We start from the raw sequence: 23,285 nt of genomic DNA on the forward strand, positions 1-23,285 counted from the left end.
TGACGCGGGAGTAATTGTACTTAACAAGCAATTTAAAAACAAGCCGTACGAGGGCGCTATATACGAATATGGAATAATTTTATTATATTTGCTAAAGCACATTTAAATTGTAAACGGCTATACACACCATGTAAGGATAAATATTATAAGGCAGTTCCCGGAAAACGTCAAAATAAATGTAATTTACAATGGGCGTACTCTGCGTACATGACGTGGAAGAACACAAGAATACGCCGGAAACCGTTCACGTAATGATCGGTTACCCAGCTGTATATGTTGTTTCAGTTTCAACGTAAATTGGCGTATATTTTTGCATTTACGTTTCTTCCGTCCAACTTAATCAACGGTTATTTCAAAGTATACGTTATAAACGTTGAACGGAAAACAGCGGTTTTTCAGAAATAAACGTTGATTTACGTTGGACTGAATGGACGACAAACGTAGCATTTCCGGCTGACGGTTACGCGACGGATATGCCACCCCCATAGTCCGACGGTTACGCGACGGTTACGCGGCGGATTTACTGCATAACCGCCATGTAACCGTTGTGTAACCGTACCGGAAACACGCGATTTCATGCCGTGTATCTTGTCTGTTTTTGAGCGGAGCGGATTGCCAATCAGCCCTCCGACTTGTATTTGTGTCACTCGTCAACTTGCCTATTATGGATTCGATCTGCATAGAGTATTGTCGGCACTGAAATATAAATTGTGGACGGGCAAGGTTTTGGTTTAGTGTTCAACTAGTTGATTATGTTTAATTCAGCATTCAAGAGAAAACAAAAACAAGAAAAATATTTGTCTGCTGTTCTTTATTTAAAATCATTAATTAAATCTTGATGCGCTAATATGTATTCGATCTGCCCAAATTATTTTCAGCACTGAAATGCAGATGGGCATGGTTTATGTTTAGTTTTCATTTTGTTGATTCTGTTTAATTCGGCATTCAGGAGAAAAAACAAACAAGAAAAAACATTTGTCTGCTGTTCTTTATTGCAAATCATTAATCAAATCTTGATGCCATGATAATAACTTGACCCCTGATTGAATGACGTCATGCATGGATCCAAGTCAGTGTGACCTGAAGTTTTCTACTGAATCAAAACATCGAACTCGGAGTCGTTTGAACTATAAATAAACATTACGTAATGTAATGTACATCTATTAAGACATCGTCCATTAAGAGTCGTCATCTGCTTCGAATCAGTTATCATACAGGCATGACGTCATTAATCAAGGCAAGTCGTCACTTCAACATCAAAACAAAGGCAATCTACACGTTTGTCGTTGTGTATATTCTGTTATCAATTAAAAAAATATAAAAAGAAATTAGTATAAATTTGTTTAAAATTGATTTACATATATATATAATCTTAATGTTCATTATTAATTAATCAGTGCCGTGATTAACAGTGCTCGAATATATTTTAGTTTATTTTTTTCAGGTCAGCTGTTAGGTGCGCCTTCATCTGCGACACTTTTTGTATGAAACAATTGGGAAAATATATTATATTTAATATGTTATTAATACTAATTAATGATTTATTAAGAATTACATTGTTCTTAATAACTGTCGACACCAACTTATGGAAAAAAATTGTCTGTAAAAATGAAAGAAAAAGAAACACATGATTTTCAATTAATGATAATTATAATATACATACACTATACAATTTCATATATTTACATTTTATAAGATTCATTTACAGAATGCGAAATTAATGTAGGATTAACAACTGAGTATTGTCGAATATTAAAAGTACAATTATGACCTCACCTTTATTTTCCTAATTGGATATGAACCAGGCAGGAAATGTCAGACACAGGGATACAATCATGACGAAATCGACTTTCTGAATATTACCACTATTCTCCGCTGTGAATCAGAAAAGAAGCAATTTATCAGAAATGAAGAAGCGCTGTTGATAGAAATGAACAACAATTATATTTAATGATTGCATTGAAAACACAAATTTATTGTAACAAAGCTAATGTAAAACATAGCCAGGCCCTCACAGTGATATTGTTAACAATATAGCAAAAGAACACAAGTATACACCACTCAAACACATTTTGTTATACATAGAGGGTGGGATATTCAACGTGTCTGAAATATATAACACACTGCCATGAGACAACGGGTATATGTCACTTGCAAGATAGTGTATGTGTCTGAAATATGATAAATGGGTAAGCAAAATAAATTTTGAATAATCATATCTATTCGAATATTTATAAAAATCTTAGAAGCTAAAATGCGAAACATTCGATACGTGCATGTTTGTGAGACATCTACAGCACTGCACGTTGGTATTGAATATAGAAACACGGTTTTCTTTCACTAGAACACATCCCATTATTCTGATGTATACAATGCTGACACATTCATTTTTGTTAAGAATAAACAATTGTATATGTCTACCAATGTTCGGGTAAATAAATCATTGAAAGGTAATTCATGAATCATATTTTGTCTACCTGTTTCACAAGTATCTCCTGAAAATCCAGTTGCACACACACATTCGTTATCTGTACATGTACCACCATTCTGACAGTCATCGTCATCGGCACATGTACCATCTATGTCAAAATATAAAAATGTTAATGTTATTGTTCAAATGAATATATCATTGAAGGATAGTTTATACAACAGTCGTCTCCTAGACGTACAGTAAGTAGTACAGACACTGTCTGTACACGTACAACCAATCTGACAATAACACAAACACATGCATTACATGTACATATACCAACATTCTGGCAATAAGTGTAATACACAAATGTTCCAGCTCAAAATATATAAATTTATATTTGTAACATTGTTGAAATGAACAAATTGAATGATAGTTCATAACATATATGTTGTCGTACCTGTCCCACAGTGGTCTCCTACATATCCAGTAGCACAAACACAAACACTATCTGTACACGTACCACCATTCAGACAATCAGTGTCACTGCTACATGTTGCTAGATCCAAAATATAAAAATGTATAATTGTTAGTGTTTATTCTTAACTTTCCTGAAATAAATTTACCATTAAAAGATCAATAAAAAATTATTTCGTCTAACCTGTTTCACAGTTGTCTCCTGCATATCCAGTAGCACACACACATGCATTATCAGTACACGTACCACCATTCTGGCAATCATCGTCATCGATACAATATCCAGCTGTATTCAAAATATAGAAATTTATATTTGTAACATTGTTCAAATAAATAAATCGTTGATGGATAGTTTACAAAACAAGTGCTGTCTTACCTGTTTCACAGTCGTCTCCTACAAATCCCTCGGTACAAACACAAAGACTATCTGTACACGTACCACCATTCTGACAATCAGCGTCACTGCCACATGTTGCTAGATACAAATTTTTTTAATTGTTATTGTTTATTTTAACTCGAAATAAATTTACCATTAAACGTAATTAAAAAAACAAAACATATTTCGTCTTACCTGTTTCACAGTTGTCTCCTGCATATCCAGTAACACAAACACATTCATTACTAGTACACGTACCACCATTCTGGCAAGCAGTGTCATCAGAGCATTTTACAACTGTACTCAAAATATAGAAATTTATATTTGTTCAAATGAATAAATTCACACACCCTAGATCATCGACACCCCTTGTTTCACAATTAACTTACTACTACAACAACATCGTTGTTTGCAGATTCATTACAAGTCAAGTTTTTGACGTGCTTGCAGTCTGTTGCGATTCCGATGACAAATTCTTAAAATAAAACAATAAATATAAATTGCGTAAACGAGGAGTGAACGCAAAAGTCCTGTGACTGCGAAATCGCAACAGACTTGCCGCCAGTGTAAACGGCCTCATATTACCAGCCAGAATCAAGCTTGTGATGATTGACATGTCTAATATTGTTCAACCAATCAGAAGGCTAATTAAATTATGAACTTAGATCCTGGAAGCTATACACACATTCTCAGATATTAATCGCATACGCCATTTTACTTTAGATTTCAATTAAAAAAACGTGCAGGGACTCTGTTTATTATTGATTATAGGTGATGATTTACACAAATTTGCTGGCGTCAACAACATGGTAACATAGCGCGAGACAAGTAAACATAGACACGTGCGATGTCCGATTTATTGTCATGGTCCGTGGCTAGGCTGCTCCACCCACCGTTTACGCAATTTATATTTATTTGGCAATAATTTTTTCATCAGAATCGCAACAGACTGCATGCAAGTCTAGTAAGTTTAGATTATCTTTTAAAATATCACGGACCTTTTCATAAAGGATTACAAATCGGCGTGTTTATAAAGGATTAAAATTGTAAGCATTGTTGATTTCCTCCTGATTTGAGCATTTTAGAATTTTATATCCTTACAGAAAGAACTGTAAAGGTAAATAGAAAATAATATTACCAATATTTGCTAAACCCATTATCTGACGCATGCGCATGCTTCAAATCGTTGGAAATTTTCAAAACGTCTTTCCACGTCACCAATTTTGAACGCATATCTAATAATATAAAAACAAACTGTCCGCAAAGAATGTTATAGTTAGCCAGAAAAAAAATTGGGCATGTATATTTGAGTGCAAATCAATCCATACTTTATTGATGTCCCGGTATATTAAAACACGCGCTTTCTTGACAAGACTGTCATTCACCACATTATAAATTAAATTATTTGAATTTCGTACACCACAGATCACATTGCATTAGTTTCAGTGTTTTCGGCATTTTGTTGTGATAGATTTATCTTATCTCAGATAAAAACAGCCCCAAATTTTGTGCAGTAAAAATGCACACAATACTGTACATACAAGCTGTGGTAGTAATTCACAAGTCATGTGTTAACTTACCTGTCCCACAGTCGTCTCCTACAAATCCAGCGACACAGTCACAAACACTAGTGTTTGTACACGTACCACCATTCAGACAATCGGCGTCATCACTACATGCATCTGTGTCTAAAATATTATAAAACATTGAATTAGATGAAGCACATTGTCCCCCATATCCAGCGTTAGAATAACATGACATCATCAATAAGTAAATATTATATTGTAAATATGAAACATAATTTTTTACTTGAATGAGCTTGTAACATTCAAGAAATATGAACTAAATATAAACTAATTTCATATATGGCATTGTGGGGACACTTTACTCGTATTTCCAACAATTGCCATTCATTATTGGTCAATATCATACAGAAATATATACCTATTATTCTGAATATATGTGAATATTCAGGGTCGAACAATTCATGATACTGAGCTACTGAGTTTAGAAAACGGAATAAAACTTTCACCTTACCTTGCATACAGATTAAACCCACGCACACCAAGATGGAGATGATTTGAAATCTGCTGAAGAGGAAAAATCAAGATTAGATTAAATTCATATGCGAAAAAAGGAACCAAGTGTGTTAATAGTAGCAGTGGTCGAACCTCATATCTGTAGTTTCGTCGTCTTCTTCTACGGAATGCGTTTCAAAGTTTGACTTCTTCTTACATATACTGGTTAGGAATGAAGCGATGACGAATGATGAGGCTAGTTTAATACCCAAGCAGCCTACACGGAATGCCACTGATTGGGCAGGATAACTCACGTGGTTAAGTAGTTTTCCATGACATAAGATGTAGAGTTTTTGATTGGATGAGGAAGACCCTAATTTTAATAAGATAATCAATCATTTATTGTATACTCGTGTCTATGTTTTTCAGATAAAGACGGTAATTTTTTGGTTAATACGTACAATTATATGACATCATTAAAGCCTGCGGTTAAATTTATGGTGATTTTTTCAATTATTATACAAGTAATTTCAGACACTACGTCGATTAATTAGTAAAGGTACTAAGAATCTTGGTTTAGTAACGGGTGTGTCATTCTAACAATATGTCTTCATGATACAATGCCCAGTATTGACGTGAATAGTGTTGGCATGGTGACCGTTTACAGTGTCTAATCAATCTAACACCAACACATTAGACAACCATTCATTAGGCATCACAACAGTTTTTTTTGGTTGAACCATAACAAACAACCGTAAAATACAAAGAATGTTTAGTAACGTCCAATACATGTTTCCTAGCAACCGATATACTGTTTTTATGTTATTCATTCGGGCAACCAGAGCATGAAGGGAACTGCTCTAAATCATAAGACAGTGGTTGAGACATGTTCATTATTGATGATTGTCGAGCCGACAGTGAAATGTTAAATTAAACCACTTACTTACCAGGGCTTATGTGTGAAGAATTCGTGATAAGCCTACCAGACTATGATAAACATGTATTTGCACCTTGCACCTCATAGAAAACATTATACGTATATAAAACAAATAAATGACAATAAATGCAAATACCAACATTAATTGTACTTTTTACTGTAAAAACTGTATTACGAGGGGCGTTCAATAAATAATGAGTGTTGCGCAGTGATCTGCTTTTTGTATTTGAAAAGACGCAAACAAAAGGAGTCTTTGATGAAATGAAAGAAACTTATTTTTACCTTGTAAAACGCTGGCATCGTGAATTCAAACATAGCCGGAAGTCTGTGGAAACATCTCCCAGACCTGGTCATCCCTCTTCTGTTATTGATAATGCATCTGGCCGTCAAGTTGAGGCAGCCATTTTGGAAGATCGACGCATTACTGGTCCCCAAATAGCCCAAGAAGTCAAGATTAGTACAGGGTATGTGGAAACCATCATTTATGACAATTTGCATATGCATAAGGTGTCTGCCAGATGGATTCCCAGGTTGCTCACACCTTTCCAGAAACAAGAACGCGTCGAGTGCTCAAGGATGTGCCAAGAAGATGAGTCAAAGTTTTTCAAAAAACTAATTACACAGGATGAAACTTGGGTCCATCACTATGATATAGAGACCAACGTCCAGTCAATACAGTTGAAGCACTTGGACTCACCACCTCCAAAAAGGCAAGGGTTCAGCCCTCCACTGGCAAGGTCATGCTCACAGTCTTCTAGGACCAGGACGGAGTGACATGAGTGATGACAAATTTCCTGGCAAAGAGTACCACAATTAAACGAGCCTATTACGCTTCACTTTTGATGAAATCGAGAGAATCTATCGAAATCAGCAAAGGTATCCTCCTCCTGCAGGGCATCGCTCCGGTCCACAACTCACATGTCGCCAGATCAGAAACACGGGCGTGTGGCTATGAAATCCTCCCCCACCCCCATACTCTCCTGATCTTGCACCCTCTGACTTTCATCTCTTCCCAGCCATGAAGTTGTTTTTGAAAGGAAATCTTTCCCAGATGATGCAGCCTTGATTTCTGAAGTTACGACATGGTTGGAGGACCAAGCTGGGGTGTTCTACAAAAACGGTGTACAGAGCTGCATCAAACGATGGGAGAAATGCATAACTCTGGGTGGTTCCTATGTAGAGAGAGACTAGTAACTGTGCCAAGTTTCATTAATCTCTTGCTATGGGAAATGGGTCAGGGGCATTACTTATTGAACGCCCCTCGTACATTACTTCAAAATAAAATTTCTCGAAAAGGGAAACATCTAACAACACTATAACGATATAAGACATTTTCGCCAAGCCTCTCTGTTGTCAGTTATTAAATAATATGCCTGGTGTTATAGAGCTGAGACAGTCGGTAGATAATTATGTTAGACACATAAAACAAATGTGAATGTCTTGTCATAAAGTAGAAAAAGTTACTTTGGGAGGTAGAATGTGGGAGGACATGGTAAACATTTGACATGATTACATATTATGAGAAATTCTTTTGCTCTTTTGCACTCATAAGTTATTCATATGCATGTCTGCGATAAATGGTCCGCTCATTCCATCATGTTTTCATATTGCTCATTTACCTTCCCTCATCCGGCTTCAGTCCGAATGGGTGTAACAGCTACTGATTACAAGTGTGAGGTAGAAACACTAGGTTACATACAGAGTAGGCTTACTGAGGGTACACAGTGTAAGACTAGGTAGATGTCAACATATGCCAGCATTAGTTGACTTGGTGGCAACAATTTGAAAGGGGTATTCAAATATTTTATAAGTAGAGTCTGGAAATAAAAATGTTTTGTCTTTTTCAATGTTTTTTCAATGCAAAATACTAGCCAGATTGTTAATTGCAAGTAGGTTTGCAATATGACCCCTATCAGATTGTTCATCTCGTTCCAAATTATGACCAACTATATCTGTACAAAACAATGGTCAATCCTCTTTCTGACATTATTTATTGTGCTCCACCAATTTTCACACAAGCCTGACTATCTGTCTGTCTGTACATTTTGCAAAGTCCTCCGGGCTTTGATGACACAAATAATCACAAAAAGTCTATAGAGTATGGATTCGTTCCTTATTATAAAGGGAAGACATTTTGTGATATTACTATAAGTTAGCTATGAGCTATGTTAAGCTGGTTGTAGTATTTATAAAGTAAAAATACAAAATTTGATTGTTCTCAGTATTTGATTAGCTTAACGTTCTTACAACTATCAATATTGTACAGTCAGAAACCAGGGAGGAAAACCTGTCAGTTTTGTTCTCTCTGTTCAATAGCGAGGATTTACATTCTTACTAGAGAGATTATAGTTTTCCCCTTCTTGATAGTAAGATATAAAGCCTTAGAATTGTGTTATGAGAATTCAATGAAGTATAAAATCAGTGAATCAATACAATGAGAAGCTTCGGGGAATTCAGCACCACAATGTTATTACCTATTATGTAATGTCTGTCAGCTATTCAATAACGACTCATTGTGCAACACTAATGAGATTGCTTTTTGGTCAGTTCCCACGCCTTTCAGAACAACGCTATGTATATCAAGCAAAACTTTCTTCAAGATTTGTCATGTTTAAATACGTGCATTAGGTTTAAATAAATGCTGTGTAACTGGACTCATCAAGTGGCCGAGAAAGACGTAGTGTCAAAGTTTATACTGACTGTATTCACCCTGTGTTCTTCTGACGATGTTCCACGCATGTTATGTATTTTGCCGTTTTTTTACAGTGTATTTCATGTAAAGTGAAAGCTCGCATCTTCCATCCGCATTGCAATGACTTTTAAACCTCAACATTAATTTAATGGAAAATCCAATATTACTCACATTTTTCATTTCCGTGCACATCGCACATTAAGTCATTTCCTGAGGACGAAAATTTGTACAAGTCATATTCATTGATGGATTGGAGTAATATTTTTAAATGAAGCACGTACCTTGGATGCATTCTTTTTAACTTGACATACGGACTTGGGTTTTATCTTATTTTACATTATTGACATGACAGTGAATCACGTGACTGGCCGTAAAATAATATGAAGACAGGTTTCTGGTGATTACTTTAAGTTCATATACATGAAAGTGGGAATGAATCAAATATCTGTATTCTCATAAATTGTCATAGAATGTTTACACTGCTTTACACTCGACTAGTGAGTTGCCAATCAGCAACAAAACAACATAGCTGGTAATTTTTGTCAGTAATGACATGGTTTGATCGTGTTATTGGTTACATTCCCCCTAGCACATGGTAAAGCACTTGCCAGCTGTTGTTCAAAGGATATAGTTGCTTCAGACAATGAATCGATGAAAGGATGTGACAAATAAGAAAACAATTTGTTGATTTCGGTATTTATGTCGACCTTGCCTTCTACTTTAAAATATTTTGATGTAGCCAGTGTACCTTCTATTAAGTAATGCCATGGGTCATACAGTGATAAGTTATTTTGGACTACGCCTTCACAATACCCCTGTATCCAATGTTTTCTTATACTAATATCCTAGGATCTATTTTATTTATATATATAACGCGACAGCTAAAAACAATGCCCAAGAAAAGTAATAATAATTGTACCTATCGTGTCTGGGTTATAAATCTGGTACTGATAACTGTCTGTTGAAATCATGAGTATTCATAGTTGCTTATTGTGCAAGTGACTGGCGTTCAATTTCAATAAGGGAATTTTGACAATAAACATCCTGAAAATGATCATTTATGTAAGGATTTAATGACGTATTCTATTTGTAAATTGGCGCATGCTTCAATTTCTGAAAAGTAGGTGGTACGTAAATTGTATATCTCCCAACAGTAATGATTGTTATAATTTGCTAAAATCTTGGGAAAAGCCCTGTCTATAGAATGTGATGCTGCATTCATGGAACTGTATTTACTCCTGTCATTATTAGAACATTATCATATCAGTTGAGGCTAAGCATAGAGTGACCCACGTAAATACTCAAAATCTGGTAGTGTACTTTGACATCGACCACCTTTTGAATTGTAATACTCGTAATAACAATTAATTAGATGTAATGTTATGGTCAGTATAAAATACACTGATTGATAACTGTGTCAAGCTAATCCTTTCCCTCGACTGTCAAAAGGAATCTGAAGCTGTTTGCTGTACAATATATATCATTGTATCCATGACAGCCACTTTTGATCCCTTGACTATCCTGTCAATGCACAGAATTTAAAGTTTGTTGATAGCCATGCAGACATATTATATCATCCTCTTACGAGTTGGTAGCTTTATTAGCGACATCTGACTGAAAGTCCGGTGATCTGTAAAGAATCAGTTGTACAGAGATAATATTGTACAACAGGCTTCACTGAACACAATATTCCGACTTTATACGTATAACAATACAAATCCTATGCAATGAATCGTAAGCTTCAGGGAATTAACCCAAGGGTTAATGATTCAACATTCCAATGTTATTACCTATCATGTAATGTTTGTCAGCTATTCAATAACGAATGATTGAATAACACTATTGATATGGCTTTTTGATCAGTTCCCACGCCTTTCAAAACAAAGAGATGCTTATTTTGACACGGCCAAAACTGAATATAACAACTTTTTGAATATCATCGAATACTGTAAAAACATATAAATTATGTGGCTTTAAGTTTAAATACATTCAGAGTCTATGTGGTCGGCGCAGGGATGCGTAACTGAACTCAAGTGGCCGAGATGTCTGCGGTACATGGGTTTATACTGACTATTTTCACCGTGCGTTCTGTCAGCAATGTTCCACGCATGTTATATATGCAGTTTCTACAGTGTATTTCAAGTAAAGTGAAAGTTTGTTCTCGAACCTCAACATTGATTTAATGAATAATTTAGTCTTATCCCCCATATTGATAAACTTAAGTGATACTTCTCAGTAATCCTGTGACTACAATTACTGAGTGAGATTTTTACGTCACATTTTTCATTCAGAATCATTCAGGTTTGGGATAACTTTATTTCAATAAAACAAACCTACAAGCAATAACACCTTGGCATTCATTGTTCCCAAACACTAGTGTCACAATTGTGAATGTAGTGAGGAGTCGGGTGTGTGTTGTTTGTTGTAGTCAGGTTATCGGGAGTGGGATTCTTCGAGTCGGGGAAACTCACTTAGCAGCGGAGGTACAGTGATCGTTGATGTACACCCATTCAATTAGAATTATGCACAGAGACAGGAAACACGCCGAGATTTAAAAGGCTGCTTGAAGGTTTTTAGTGTATAATCTCACCAAGCTAGTTTGTCCCTACTAAAATTACTACTGGGAATCACAAAACTTGGGGTGTAGGCTCTTGGCAGTCAGCCAGGTGTCTCTCTGGCAATCAGGCAGGAGTCTCTCTTTCTTAGCAACCGGGTGTCGCCTTATATCAGCAGACAGACACTTCCTCACAAAAAATAGCCTTTGACACTTTCCCAGTTTTTCCATGGAGAGCGAATATAGGTCACAGCTTGGGTAGTAAAGTCACAGCTTGCCCGGTAATAAAATTTCAAGAATGTATGAAACATCTCCAAACGAGAGTAATTCCAATTAGTAAGTCAAATTGAAATAAGTATAGATTTTATCATTTGTGTGTTAACAGGAACCCACAAATGATTTGGAATGTATTTTAGCTTTGTGACACTAGGTCAAACGGTGAGTATATCCCACGCAAGCACGTCTTCAATACAGTGTAATGTTCACCATAGTTAGTACACATGAATGTCCAAACAAAACTATTCCGGGGAATAATATAAAGACTGTTATGCCTTTAGGGTTAACATACGTTTAACGTGTTTTTTTTCAATATTTTTTTTATTTTAAATTATTGATGGTTAGGACAGTATCTATGACTGTGATTTTATTCTATACAAAAACGCCACTTTATAAGGCTTATGTTGACGTTTTGTTTTATTTCAAAACATTTCCACGTGTGATTGTTTACAAACACAGCCAACACAAGCACAAAATTTGCATAAAAGTAATTATAATTGACACTTGATGAAAAATCCGATTTGCATATCAATACTACAAAGTTTATGTACTTACCTTACACATTTCGCCCATCCTTTCGCTTTTACCGCTTTTTAATTGACCGCGTATCCTTAATGTCCGGCCGCGCGGTCTTGTCTTGTCTTAATCGGGTTTTTTTTCGCTCGCTCGCTCATTGAAAACGCCGACCGCTCGCCCAAACACTGATCACTGACACATGAGTGGTCTAAATGGTGGTTTTGATAGTAAAGTGTGAAACTACAACTAGTGTTGTACAAATGTTATTAGATTCTGAACGACACTTTAAATCTAATAGTTGTGTGACACTTGTATCGTGAAAGCAACTGAACTGGGACTTCTTGTTACGTGTTTTGGGTGCTTGTTCTAGATGTAATATTTTTATTTTATTTCAATGAGACAGTTACGTGAAAAAAGCATAGGTAACTCCTTTTGACAGAGCAGAGAAACGAAAAAAATGTTAACGATTAATTTTAAAAATAACGATATCAAAACGAATTGAATAATTTTGAAGCTTGTCACATCACAAAAGAACTATGTGAATCGACGCCGGAGATTGGATGGTACGACGACCCTTCAATTAGCGTCAAATATGCTTTGTTACAACATCATTGATTGGTTGAAAGTCACCTGATCGGAGCACGACCTGGATCACAAAACCATATTTGTCCGTATTATCAACAGGACATTGGGAGGGAACCACACCCACATGTTTAACCTCTTTTAGCGCTGAAGTTGCCAACAAATGTCGAAAAACTCGTGAATTTCACGGATTCGAATAAAATAAAGCTAGCAATTGCTAAGAGTGGTTATTAATATATTCCCCGATGCTCTTCGAATTTTTATTTTCTATTTCAAGGTAGGGAATGGCTCGTTGAAGTTGCATCGACTTTAAGGCGGCTGTTTCACCGCGAACAACTCTAGCTCTGTTGTACTTTTGCGATGTAAAATAAAATATATATAATAATAATTAAAAAACAGGACATAGTCTCCATGAATTACGGCAAACATGGTTGTCGCTTGGCAAACATGGTTCAGTGATTGTAACTTCATATTTTTCAAGATTCCTAGGCATAGTTTGAGATTCATTGACTTTGGGCGTTTTTTGCGTTTATCTTAAAATTAATTTATACATATTTCTACAGATTCAGTACGCAATTTCTAACAAACAAAACGTCAGATCGTCGCCTATTTTGGTCAAATTTACCTCTATATAGAGTACTGAAGGAATGTCTTCGTCTCGATTTTTTGCTTATTTTTATATACAGACATGTTGTTTTTACTTAGGTATTAACGTTCAAACATTTGAAATAGAGCTACATTAAAACAAATTATAGTTGCGAAAAAACAAAGAACATTGTACCTGAAGCACTCCTCTATAATTTTCACATAAATAAATATATTCAGTCGTGCTGCAAATTAATTATTAATTGCGTCATTAACCGCTTTACCCGCCTTATGCTTATTTTTGTGACCACGTGACTTTGTATTAAATTAAAACATGGTATATTTTCAGTTTGAAACACGATCTTTATTATGATATATAGCATGTATGGATAAACTGTATGTTTCTATTTGTGTACTGAGGCCAAACAATTGAACCAGCGAACACATGCTAACCCCTTAATTTACTTTCAATTACTATTAGAAAACGATTAACATGAATATTGACAGTTCATATTTTCGCCATAGCATACGGTTGTGCTATTGTGAATGTACACTTACAGGGATAAAGCATACACAAATAACATATGTCATGTTATGTTATTAATTGTTGTACACTGTTTAATAGATGTTTACATGAAACGGTAAATTTAACCAGGTTAAATTAAGGTCAACGTTCAGACTTCTCACTGTTAGCATATAGTGGTTGTCGCTTCAGACTCATGATCGGTAGACCTGAATTCAAATCCTATCATAGGCTGAACATCAAAACGCAGACTCAATGGGAAGGCCAATTCCTTCACTAACGAATGCGACTTTGATTAAGGTCCGCGGGTGCTTGTGTTTGGCTGAGCTTGGTTGACGCCAGGATAGCGCATTAAAATTGCCATTTGATAGAGATATGGCCACACAGCCATGTCAGGTAGTCTCAAACATGAATATGACTTCTGTAGCAAAATATTAAACACGCTTTATCGAAGATATGTGTTGAGATATTTTAGTTGTGTTTTATTTTTTTCCTTCAGTTTGCTGAGTAATGTTATTTACGTGTAATTACCCTTAGTAATTTGAATAATAAATTTGTCGAATCTGCATACTCAAATGTAGACACTGTTTTTACATATCATCTTATTCACAGTTCAAATAAATTAAATGTATCCATGTGGTTTTACATCAGCAGGAAGGTGACCCATCTGCTGAAGTAAGGGTTATTGAATTTACATTACAAGCTTTACACGTGTCATACAACTATTAGATTTAAAGTGTCGTTCAAAATTTAATAATAGTTGTAAAATACTAGTTGTATTTTCACACTTTACTATCAAAACCACCATTTCGACCACTCATGTGTCAGTGATCAGTGTTTGGGCGAGCGGTCTGTGTTTTCAATGAGCAAGCGAGGGAAAAAAACGAGTAAAATGAGGTCGGTTGAGTTTCAAGTTGTTTATTTTTAACTTAACCTTACGAGTTATAGCTTGGCGTTTGTGTAGAGTACAAATAAATGGTTGGTCGGACTGTCTTTGGAGCTAACTTTTACAACCTTACCTTATTCATACTGTGTATTGCGTATTATTGAGTGGATGTGCAGTTTGGTAAAGACTAGTATTGAAAGTCTCACAGTGTCACTTGGTGGCGCTATACAGTCAGTGATTCACCAGAGCGCCATCATTGTCCGCGTTCAGCAATCAAATCACAACAGGACAGATTACTATTAGGCTCAGGCCTCTCTACATCCGGACTACTGCCTCAAAATGTGGGTGCAACTAACCAGTCATGAAATCGTTCACTAAATCGAATTGAGACAATTTCAACTCAAAATATAGGAGTTACACAAAATCGCATCCAATTACAATAGCACAATCATACATGATGATGTATGCTGATCGTTGAAGTGTCTTTAAAATAAAACAAAAATAACAAGATAAATGTAAAAAAATAATACTAGTAGCTTGAAACTATGTTTATAAACGAACACAAACATTTTTTGTACGTATCAACGTTTCATCTATCGAGTTCATCTAATTATGTAAACAGGCATTAGTTATGACATAAATTTCTAATTATTCTGATAACAAATTAGAATCAAGCTTGTTTTTGTAATACACCTTTGATGAAATGACCCGTGGAAATCTCGCTGAGAGCGTGAGAATCACTGTAGTTAGTTTTGTTTCTCGAAGCTATCCTGCCACTGCGTATTGTTGTGCCAGAAAATACTAGACCCTGACAATGTTTTTTCATTTCAGCTCCATAAACTACATTGTATTGGACTGACGAAGTTGTTGAATCATATGTGAGATATTTCCCTAGACTGTGAGGTCATTATTCAACATGTACACATCAATGATTCCCATGATCGCCATTTATCACTTGTGTAGACGGTTTTTAAACACCATTCGGCAAATTGAAAGGTTATCTGTGTTGATTTGTGATAGATCTTAGTTAAATAACAATTCATTAGTACCTAAATGTAAAGTGAGACAATTGTTGATTAAATATCTTAACTGGGGCTAAACAAACAAGCATAACATTATTTACAAATATATACTGTGGAGTGTGAATGATATAACGGTCTCTATGCCCGAAGTGAAGTTTTGGGTAGAAGTGTCAGAAAATTCGTATTTTTTTTAATGTTTCCCTTGTAGTAGAGATTGAAAAACTGTATGGAGTCAAAACTAACTTTAAAAGGAAACCTCTCTCATGGCAACAATTTGATTTGTATAAAATGTGCAATAAAAACTAACACATTTTGCTCATTAATTCAAGTACTATGTGACAATTGTAATATTTTTTTTGAACATAACCATTTTTGTCAAATAGTTGGCACACTTAAAACACTGACTATATTACAAAAGGTGCAACGTACAATTCCTTGATTTGTCTGTCGTCATTTGTGAAGAAGATTGACTATAACCATTTCGATACTCCGTGGTGTAAGCGTAGTTGTGAATTTAAAACTGCAAAGTAGCAACAACAAGACTGAAAAGTCCGTGCATCAGAACTGCAATTTCAATCCTTATGCGAATCTCCAAAGTTTTTGAGAATATCATTCTTTGGATGTGTTACGTCATTATGATAAAGTTGTGATGTGTTATAATGAATTATAATAATTTGAAAAAAATCTATAGTTGTTTATGCATTGTGTGAAAATACAAAATAGGACGTACAGTTACTGGAAAATTATTTGGTCATCTTTTTGTTCCCGAGTTAACTTGAGAAGGTAACACTGACCATGTACAGCTAGCTTTATGTGCATGCCATTGTGTGTGACGTTATGGATTCCAATGACGCATGTTCATCCTGAGTTATGTGGAAACCAGGATTGTCATTGCATATTACAGCGTATGACATGATGGGAGTGTGTATAAATCCTCAGCAGTCGCTGGCTTGTTAGCTGTTGTATATATCTAGTAGCGTCGCTTATGTGTGGGCTTTGAATACGAAGACAACGTTCAGCACAATCAATATGGTGAAAGCCATTGACGGTGCTGAACGTGACGTAAATTTCAATAGACCTGTCCTCACTGTGGTGACGCATGCGTTGTAGATTACGGAAAACGAGCCCGAAACATACGCACTGCGTACACAATATGCTAATAATCGTTAATGAGCTTATGGCGTAGACATATCTCATGAATATTATTTGCAAGTGAAATTATTAATAGATAGCATATAGTATGAAACGCCGAAATCACGTGACATTCGGTCTTGACCCCCCACTCTGTCTATTGTGGTTATTTGGAGACTGTAAATGCTTTCTATCCTACTAAACTGGTCACCAAATTTAACAACTTTGTTTCCCTTTTACAATACAATATAAATAATACGGCAAGCCGCAATAGGTCTCGATTGTATATAGCGCCACCAGTGGCTGTTCCCGGCTACATGCGTCTAGTCACTGTGAGGGCGCTGTTTTGTGCCGACTTTTTTCAATGATTGTGACGTACAGATGTACGCGTGCGCGTGTTTATATATCGTAATTTGTCTGTACTTATATTGAACACATATCTACGTGGGAAAACAATATAATGTACGTATTGCTACAGTCTTCTTTAACACTCTCCACGCTAGTTGGCAATAATTACAGATTTTAAGTTGTATCATAAACAATGTTGTTAAAACATTTCAAATGCAACGACTGCGTGACTTTATTATAAGGATGTGTGTTTCAATTACTTGCGCATTCTTCACTACTAAATAATCACTTGCTTCATTCATTGAATTACCATCAGAGGTGCTAGGAAATATGAAATACCATAAAGATACACCCACCATCAATAAAATCAAATCAAAACAGCCTACGAGTTAAGATACATTCAAAAATAATGATATTTCTAGTTGTGTATATAAAACTGCTAAACACAAAACGTAACGTTAATAAGCGCGAACGACCTATACGCTCGAGAATTGGACATTGGAAAGGTATCGACCTCTTTGACACAACCAGTCTGTGGCACTGGAATAATTTATTTTCAGCAAGTAGATTTATCATTGTCCTTTGTAAATAATCACTAAAGCATATAACACCCCCAAGCGCTGAATACAATACTTCTTAACAGTTTCTCCAATTTGTGTTGCAGCTATAGTTGTATAAAGCCTCCGGGTCAATAACAGTGACCACATAAACCACCCACACCTACCCATAGCGTCATATTGGATGGGGAGAATGGTCTGTGCAATGATAATATGCGATTTTCAGACTATTGCGGAGCGAACCCAAGAACCAATAACACAATAGAAAGGTGAAACTTTATATTTTTTTAATTGTTCTGATTTAAATATACCATGGGCATGGATACATTCGTCGCCTTTAGAGGAATGTTAAATACACACCTATATACAATTATTTGTTACTGCACATGATAATATATGGCTTTCACTAGACGTTTAACTGGTCCCTCTGCATGTAGGTCTACCTCGGTTGATCCTACTCATTCTCCACTTGGTCGTCCTGTTCTAAATTTACCTTCAGCGGTCCACCTGACTGCACTGGCGTTGTATTCATGCCCAAATGATATCCAATTCACATCAAACCACGCTTCTTCACCTCCCTAAAATCTGAATTATTATCATAATCTGCACATTTGTGTAAATCTGAATTTGATATTTTGGCAGGCCAAAATAACCAAGAATTCGTAAAATACCTCTGTTTTAAAACACTTCTAATTTATGTCTGATAAACTTTGCAACTGCGAAGATTGTTTATGAATAATACTTAGCAGTTACGAAAGTAATTCATATCCAGACCCATATTTAACCCAGTCTTATAATTATCTGTTGCAAGAGCTTCGAGCTTGCCTTGAATACCCGCATACAAACAACTACAATCTGCATATTCCGGATATTCTAAGACACTGGTCAGTGACCCCTGATCCCTTTTTAAAAATCGGATAACCTAATAACTTTCAGAATATGAACGGTGATTTCGGACACCTTTGCCCAACTTCCAGTTAGAGAGTAGAGCTTCACCCTTGCAGCCAACACGTATTTCAATTAATTTTAATATTTATTGAGGGATATCGTGATGGAGTAGAATTACCAGGCAATTGGTGCTAATAAAGGCCTTGGGAAGATGTGGGGTATGTAGTTTGAATTATTATTATTCCCCCAATGAGCACATCCAGCTTGCCTATTTTTTGATTAAACGTAGGTTAGATGAAATACAAGAACCAGCTGGATTGATCATTTCAAGAGGTCAATGACGTCATGCATAAACCTAAGTCAGTGTGACCTGAAGTTTTCTACTGAATCAAAACATCAAACATCAAACATAAAGATTAATCTTTCTTGACATTTCTCGGCTCATCGCATGTTCAATGTTTTGCATGAAGACGAAGATATTGTGTTTCTGCCGGTGGAGGCACAAGTAACATACTTGTTGTAAGGTACCTAGATTGGTTTCACAATATACACACGTCATATTGTTATTTTACAGGTGGCATGGACACTAATCGTTGATTGGTCACGGAGGTATTTAGGTCAATAGATTTTCAAATTATGTTCATTATTGGTAAAAAAAAAAAAAAAAAAAAAAGATTACCGAATATTATATATTTTTGCTTTTTATATTTTTTGAATTGTGACTGAAAGAAGCTGAATGAAATTATAAACTATGCAGTGAGTTCAACAACTCATGTATGAAAAATAACTTTAATAAAGAAGATTTTATTTGGTAAAATTATTGTTCTGCATAAAAACAAAAGAAATTTACAATGTCGGAAAGGGAAGTCTTTATCGTAGTGTTTCTTATTGACAAACAATCTTAGAATTCAATTATCATTTCCAAGTGATTTTACTAGATACACATTTTAAAAAGTGTTTTCAATAGAAACACGTATTGAAAAATGTATCACTAACTTAGACACATGTATGATCATGAAACGTGGAATAGTGTCTCGACATGAACATGTTTGAATATGTAAAAGACAATCTAAATATTGCAAAATGCTTGTATTGGAGACACAGGATAACAAACAATCATCAATACACATTACATCTAGTCGAAATACATTTTTCACTATTGCACAGTGATCATAACAATAAACAAATAATAAGGGAATATTTATGAAAAAATATAAAAATTAGTAAGGTAAATTTGTGTATAATATTTTTTAAAAAGACATACATAAACAGTTTTGGGGGGAAAATGATAACAAATGCATAAAGAAGTACATTTCGAAACTTATTTTAACTTATGTGCGGCTGGAAAAGTGTGTTTACTGAATTTCCAACCTTCCATGGAACTGACCCATAATATACGTGTAAATGGTCACTTCGAAACAGATGTGTAATAAACTGAAACAAACAATGACATTTTAAAAATCTTTCTTCATTGATATATATGAACGTACTCAATCTCTTATCCTGTGGTATTGTTGTTTCGAATGCACATCAAATTCCTTGGAAAAAATAGTGGGACAAATAAAACATCATTTATTTCAGGTGAAAATACTCACTAGAAAAATTACCGTGTTTCGATTTCATTTATAATCCATGAATTTGCATATATGCACTACATTCAATACATTTCATTCACTTTTCACTTTCTATCCGTCCAATGGTTGGATTGTTTTGTTTTCATCACTTTTAAAATCACTCCCCTAAAACGGAGCTGTGTTGTATTTTAAAAGTATATTTACTTAACCATAGCTCTTCTGGAACAGATAACGAAAAATCTGAAACAATAATATCCAATTTTAATAGGACAATTTTTTTTTTTCTCAAAATCCAGTATTAAATTATTTATCATTATTTTTGTTTCAAGCAATGCGATATTTTAATCCAAAATATGCGACGTAAAATATTAGTGTTTTAGTAAGTTGAAATGAAAATACACCAGTAACACAGATTGAACTGCATTTCACTGTTAAATTCTGCATAATGGGTTATAATTTCATTTGGTCTCTAATGGATGTCGGCAAGAAAATTATGCAGTATGAAATTCTCTGGCCCTGTAAATGCATGAATAAATCATTTATCGTACCAACCCCACATCGAGGATGCAGCAAATGACAATGCAGTACACATCTGCTGACACTGGCTATATCAATTACACTTTCCACACGTTCTGTAAGCGAGTAACAATGCCACCATACCTTCAAGTTTATTGTGGATTACTTCCAGTTTCTTAAGAAAATCAAAAGGGTCCAAATTGTTGCTTCTATAACAAACACGCCACCTGTTCGCATAGTATGTCGGCGAGGGCGCAATAACTATCGCCGACAACCGTATTCCATTAGACTTTTAAAAATCACTCAACTGTAAGACACATACCAACACACCGAGTACACCATAACTACCGCAGCAAATGTATTGTGTAGTGTTACCTTTGTGTATTTTAAATATATCTGCATTAACCTTCACTGTGAAGGACAATATGGGAGTTGACTTAAATCACTGGTAGAAGCAAGGCTGGGCAAATTGTGCGAAATAGTAGTTAGTTAGAATTACCACCGCGCAATCGAGACATTTCTAAATATGAATGATAACAAGAAAGTGACATTTCCAGAAATATAATTGGAATTGAAGCAAAGGAGTGTCCTATTAATATATGATACATACTCACACATATTCGTACCTGTCTTATTGTGTGTGTGGGGGGGGGTGTCATGTACACAATCAATTGAATTTAAAGAATTTGTGTAACCTGGTTATGCATGGTTCAGTTTGTCCTTGTGCCAAATATTACCTATAATGGTCAAGAATTCTGAAAAATAATTATAGACAGACCAAAAGAATATGACATGCTGCCAGACAGACATATTAGATGTCAATGAATGTATGTGCATATGTATGGCCTATCATAGCACTTTGTCTTGAAACCATGTCATGGCAAAAGATGATGAAAATCAAAATGATTGTCAGGTCACAATTTGTCATGAACTAAATGAAAAATAATAATAATCAGAAACAAAAATTAAGAGGCCTGTATTGAAATAGGGGGAGCTGTGAAAATTGACCAACAGTAATATTGAAAGAGAATCAAGTTTGCTTGAATTAAAACAAATTCTCAAAAACATGTGAGGACATTTGGTATAATGGGATTTTTTGTTTCATAGTTTCATTTTAGTGATGTATTCTGACCCCCGGATTCTGACCTTGCATTCTTGCTACATTTACTTCCCGTTCATACCAGTTCAATTTCCCTGCATTGTTTCACCCAGATTTCATTAAAACCAACCTTCATTTCACAGTCACTCTAGTTTTCATTTTTTTTTAAATTATTTTACTATCTGATAAAAAGATTTAACACTCCGATCATTCAATCCCCCATAGTACTTTCGCACACAATTATGACAGATGCGTCCGAACACGGGTAACCACTATTCCCCACCAGCACTAATTAGTGCCACCACATGTGTCAACGTTCACACAATGAGTACTTATAGTATCTGGTAACATTATCAATGTTGAAGGCACGCTGTCAAGCGTAGGTTTCGCCGACGAGCCTAAATTTGATGAACCCTTCGCGTTTTTGTCTTTCGTAATATGTCGATGTTCCATTGACAAATTCATATGAGCAATGAATCTGATGATAACTATACTGTAGCGTTGTTCTGCTCTGATAGTGATACAATGAGCTTTACTTTATCTTATTGCCAAAAGTATTGTATTAAATGGAGACAAATACACTTATTAGTAGAAACAAAAATCTCTGGATTATTCAGAACGAATCCGCAACTATTCAACGCGTATTGACATGACGTCAAGGAAGTGGGTTCGTCCTATTTATTTAAAAATTTAGCCAGTTTTACGAATGCATGGTGGATTTAAACTGATAACTATAACTGATACTTGCACTTTCTTTGTTTCAATGATAACATGGCTAGATTGATTCTTTTGATGTAGTCTCACTGAGGTAAGTGTATATACAGTAAGTGTGTGTTCAATAGTATGTTTCAATGATAACATGGCTAGATTGATTCTTTTGATATGGTTTCACTGAGGTAAGTGTATATACAGTAAGTGTGTATCCAATAGTATGTTTCAATGATAACATGGCTAGATTGATTCTTTTGATGTAGTCTCACTGAGGTAAGTGTATATAAAGTAAGTGTGTATCCAATAGTATGTTTCAATGATAACATGGCTAGATTGATTCTTTTGATGTAGTCTCACTGAGGTAAGTGTATATACAGTAAGTGTGTATCCAATAGTATGTTTCAATGATAACATGGCTAGATTGATTCTTTTGATGTAGTCTCACTGAGGTAAGTGTATATACAGTAAGTGTGTGTTCAATAGTATGTTTCAATGATAACATGGCTAGATTGATTCTTTTGATATGGTTTCACTGAGGTAAGTGTATATACAGTAAGTGTGTATCCAATAGTATGTTTCAATGATAACATGGCTAGATTGATTCTTT

The 23,285-nt window shown here is 35.2% G+C and overlaps 2 protein-coding genes across 2 annotated transcripts in view; one reads left to right on the top strand and one right to left on the bottom strand.

Annotated features, from left to right (window-relative positions):
- Positions 1 to 970: 970 nt before the first annotated feature.
- LOC102807407 (uncharacterized) lies at positions 971 to 5,755 on the bottom strand. The gene is made up of 11 exons (XM_085495741.1): positions 5,743 to 5,755; positions 5,435 to 5,654; positions 5,301 to 5,353; positions 4,844 to 4,951; positions 3,459 to 3,560; positions 3,264 to 3,362; positions 3,072 to 3,173; positions 2,871 to 2,969; positions 2,478 to 2,579; positions 1,777 to 1,875; positions 971 to 1,600 (listed from the first exon to the last, which is right to left on the bottom strand). The coding sequence occupies exons 1-10, from the start codon at positions 5,753 to 5,755 to the stop codon at positions 1,787 to 1,789; spliced, it is 987 nt and encodes a 328-aa protein (XP_085351867.1). The 3' UTR covers positions 971 to 1,600; positions 1,777 to 1,786.
- A 1,245-nt stretch (positions 5,756 to 7,000) lies between these two features.
- Positions 7,001 to 23,285, top strand: part of LOC146728996 (alanine--glyoxylate aminotransferase 2, mitochondrial-like) — a 38,709-nt gene continuing 22,424 nt past the window's right edge. The window contains exon 1 of the mRNA XM_085495742.1: positions 7,001 to 7,094. Coding sequence (XP_085351868.1) covers positions 7,001 to 7,094 — 94 coding nt within the window. The remainder of the gene's footprint in view (positions 7,095 to 23,285) is intronic.

Source organism: Saccoglossus kowalevskii, chromosome 22 (assembly GCF_978046115.1).
Source record: "Saccoglossus kowalevskii chromosome 22, keSacKowa6.1, whole genome shotgun sequence".
NCBI classification, from domain to species: domain Eukaryota; kingdom Metazoa; phylum Hemichordata; class Enteropneusta; family Harrimaniidae; genus Saccoglossus; species Saccoglossus kowalevskii.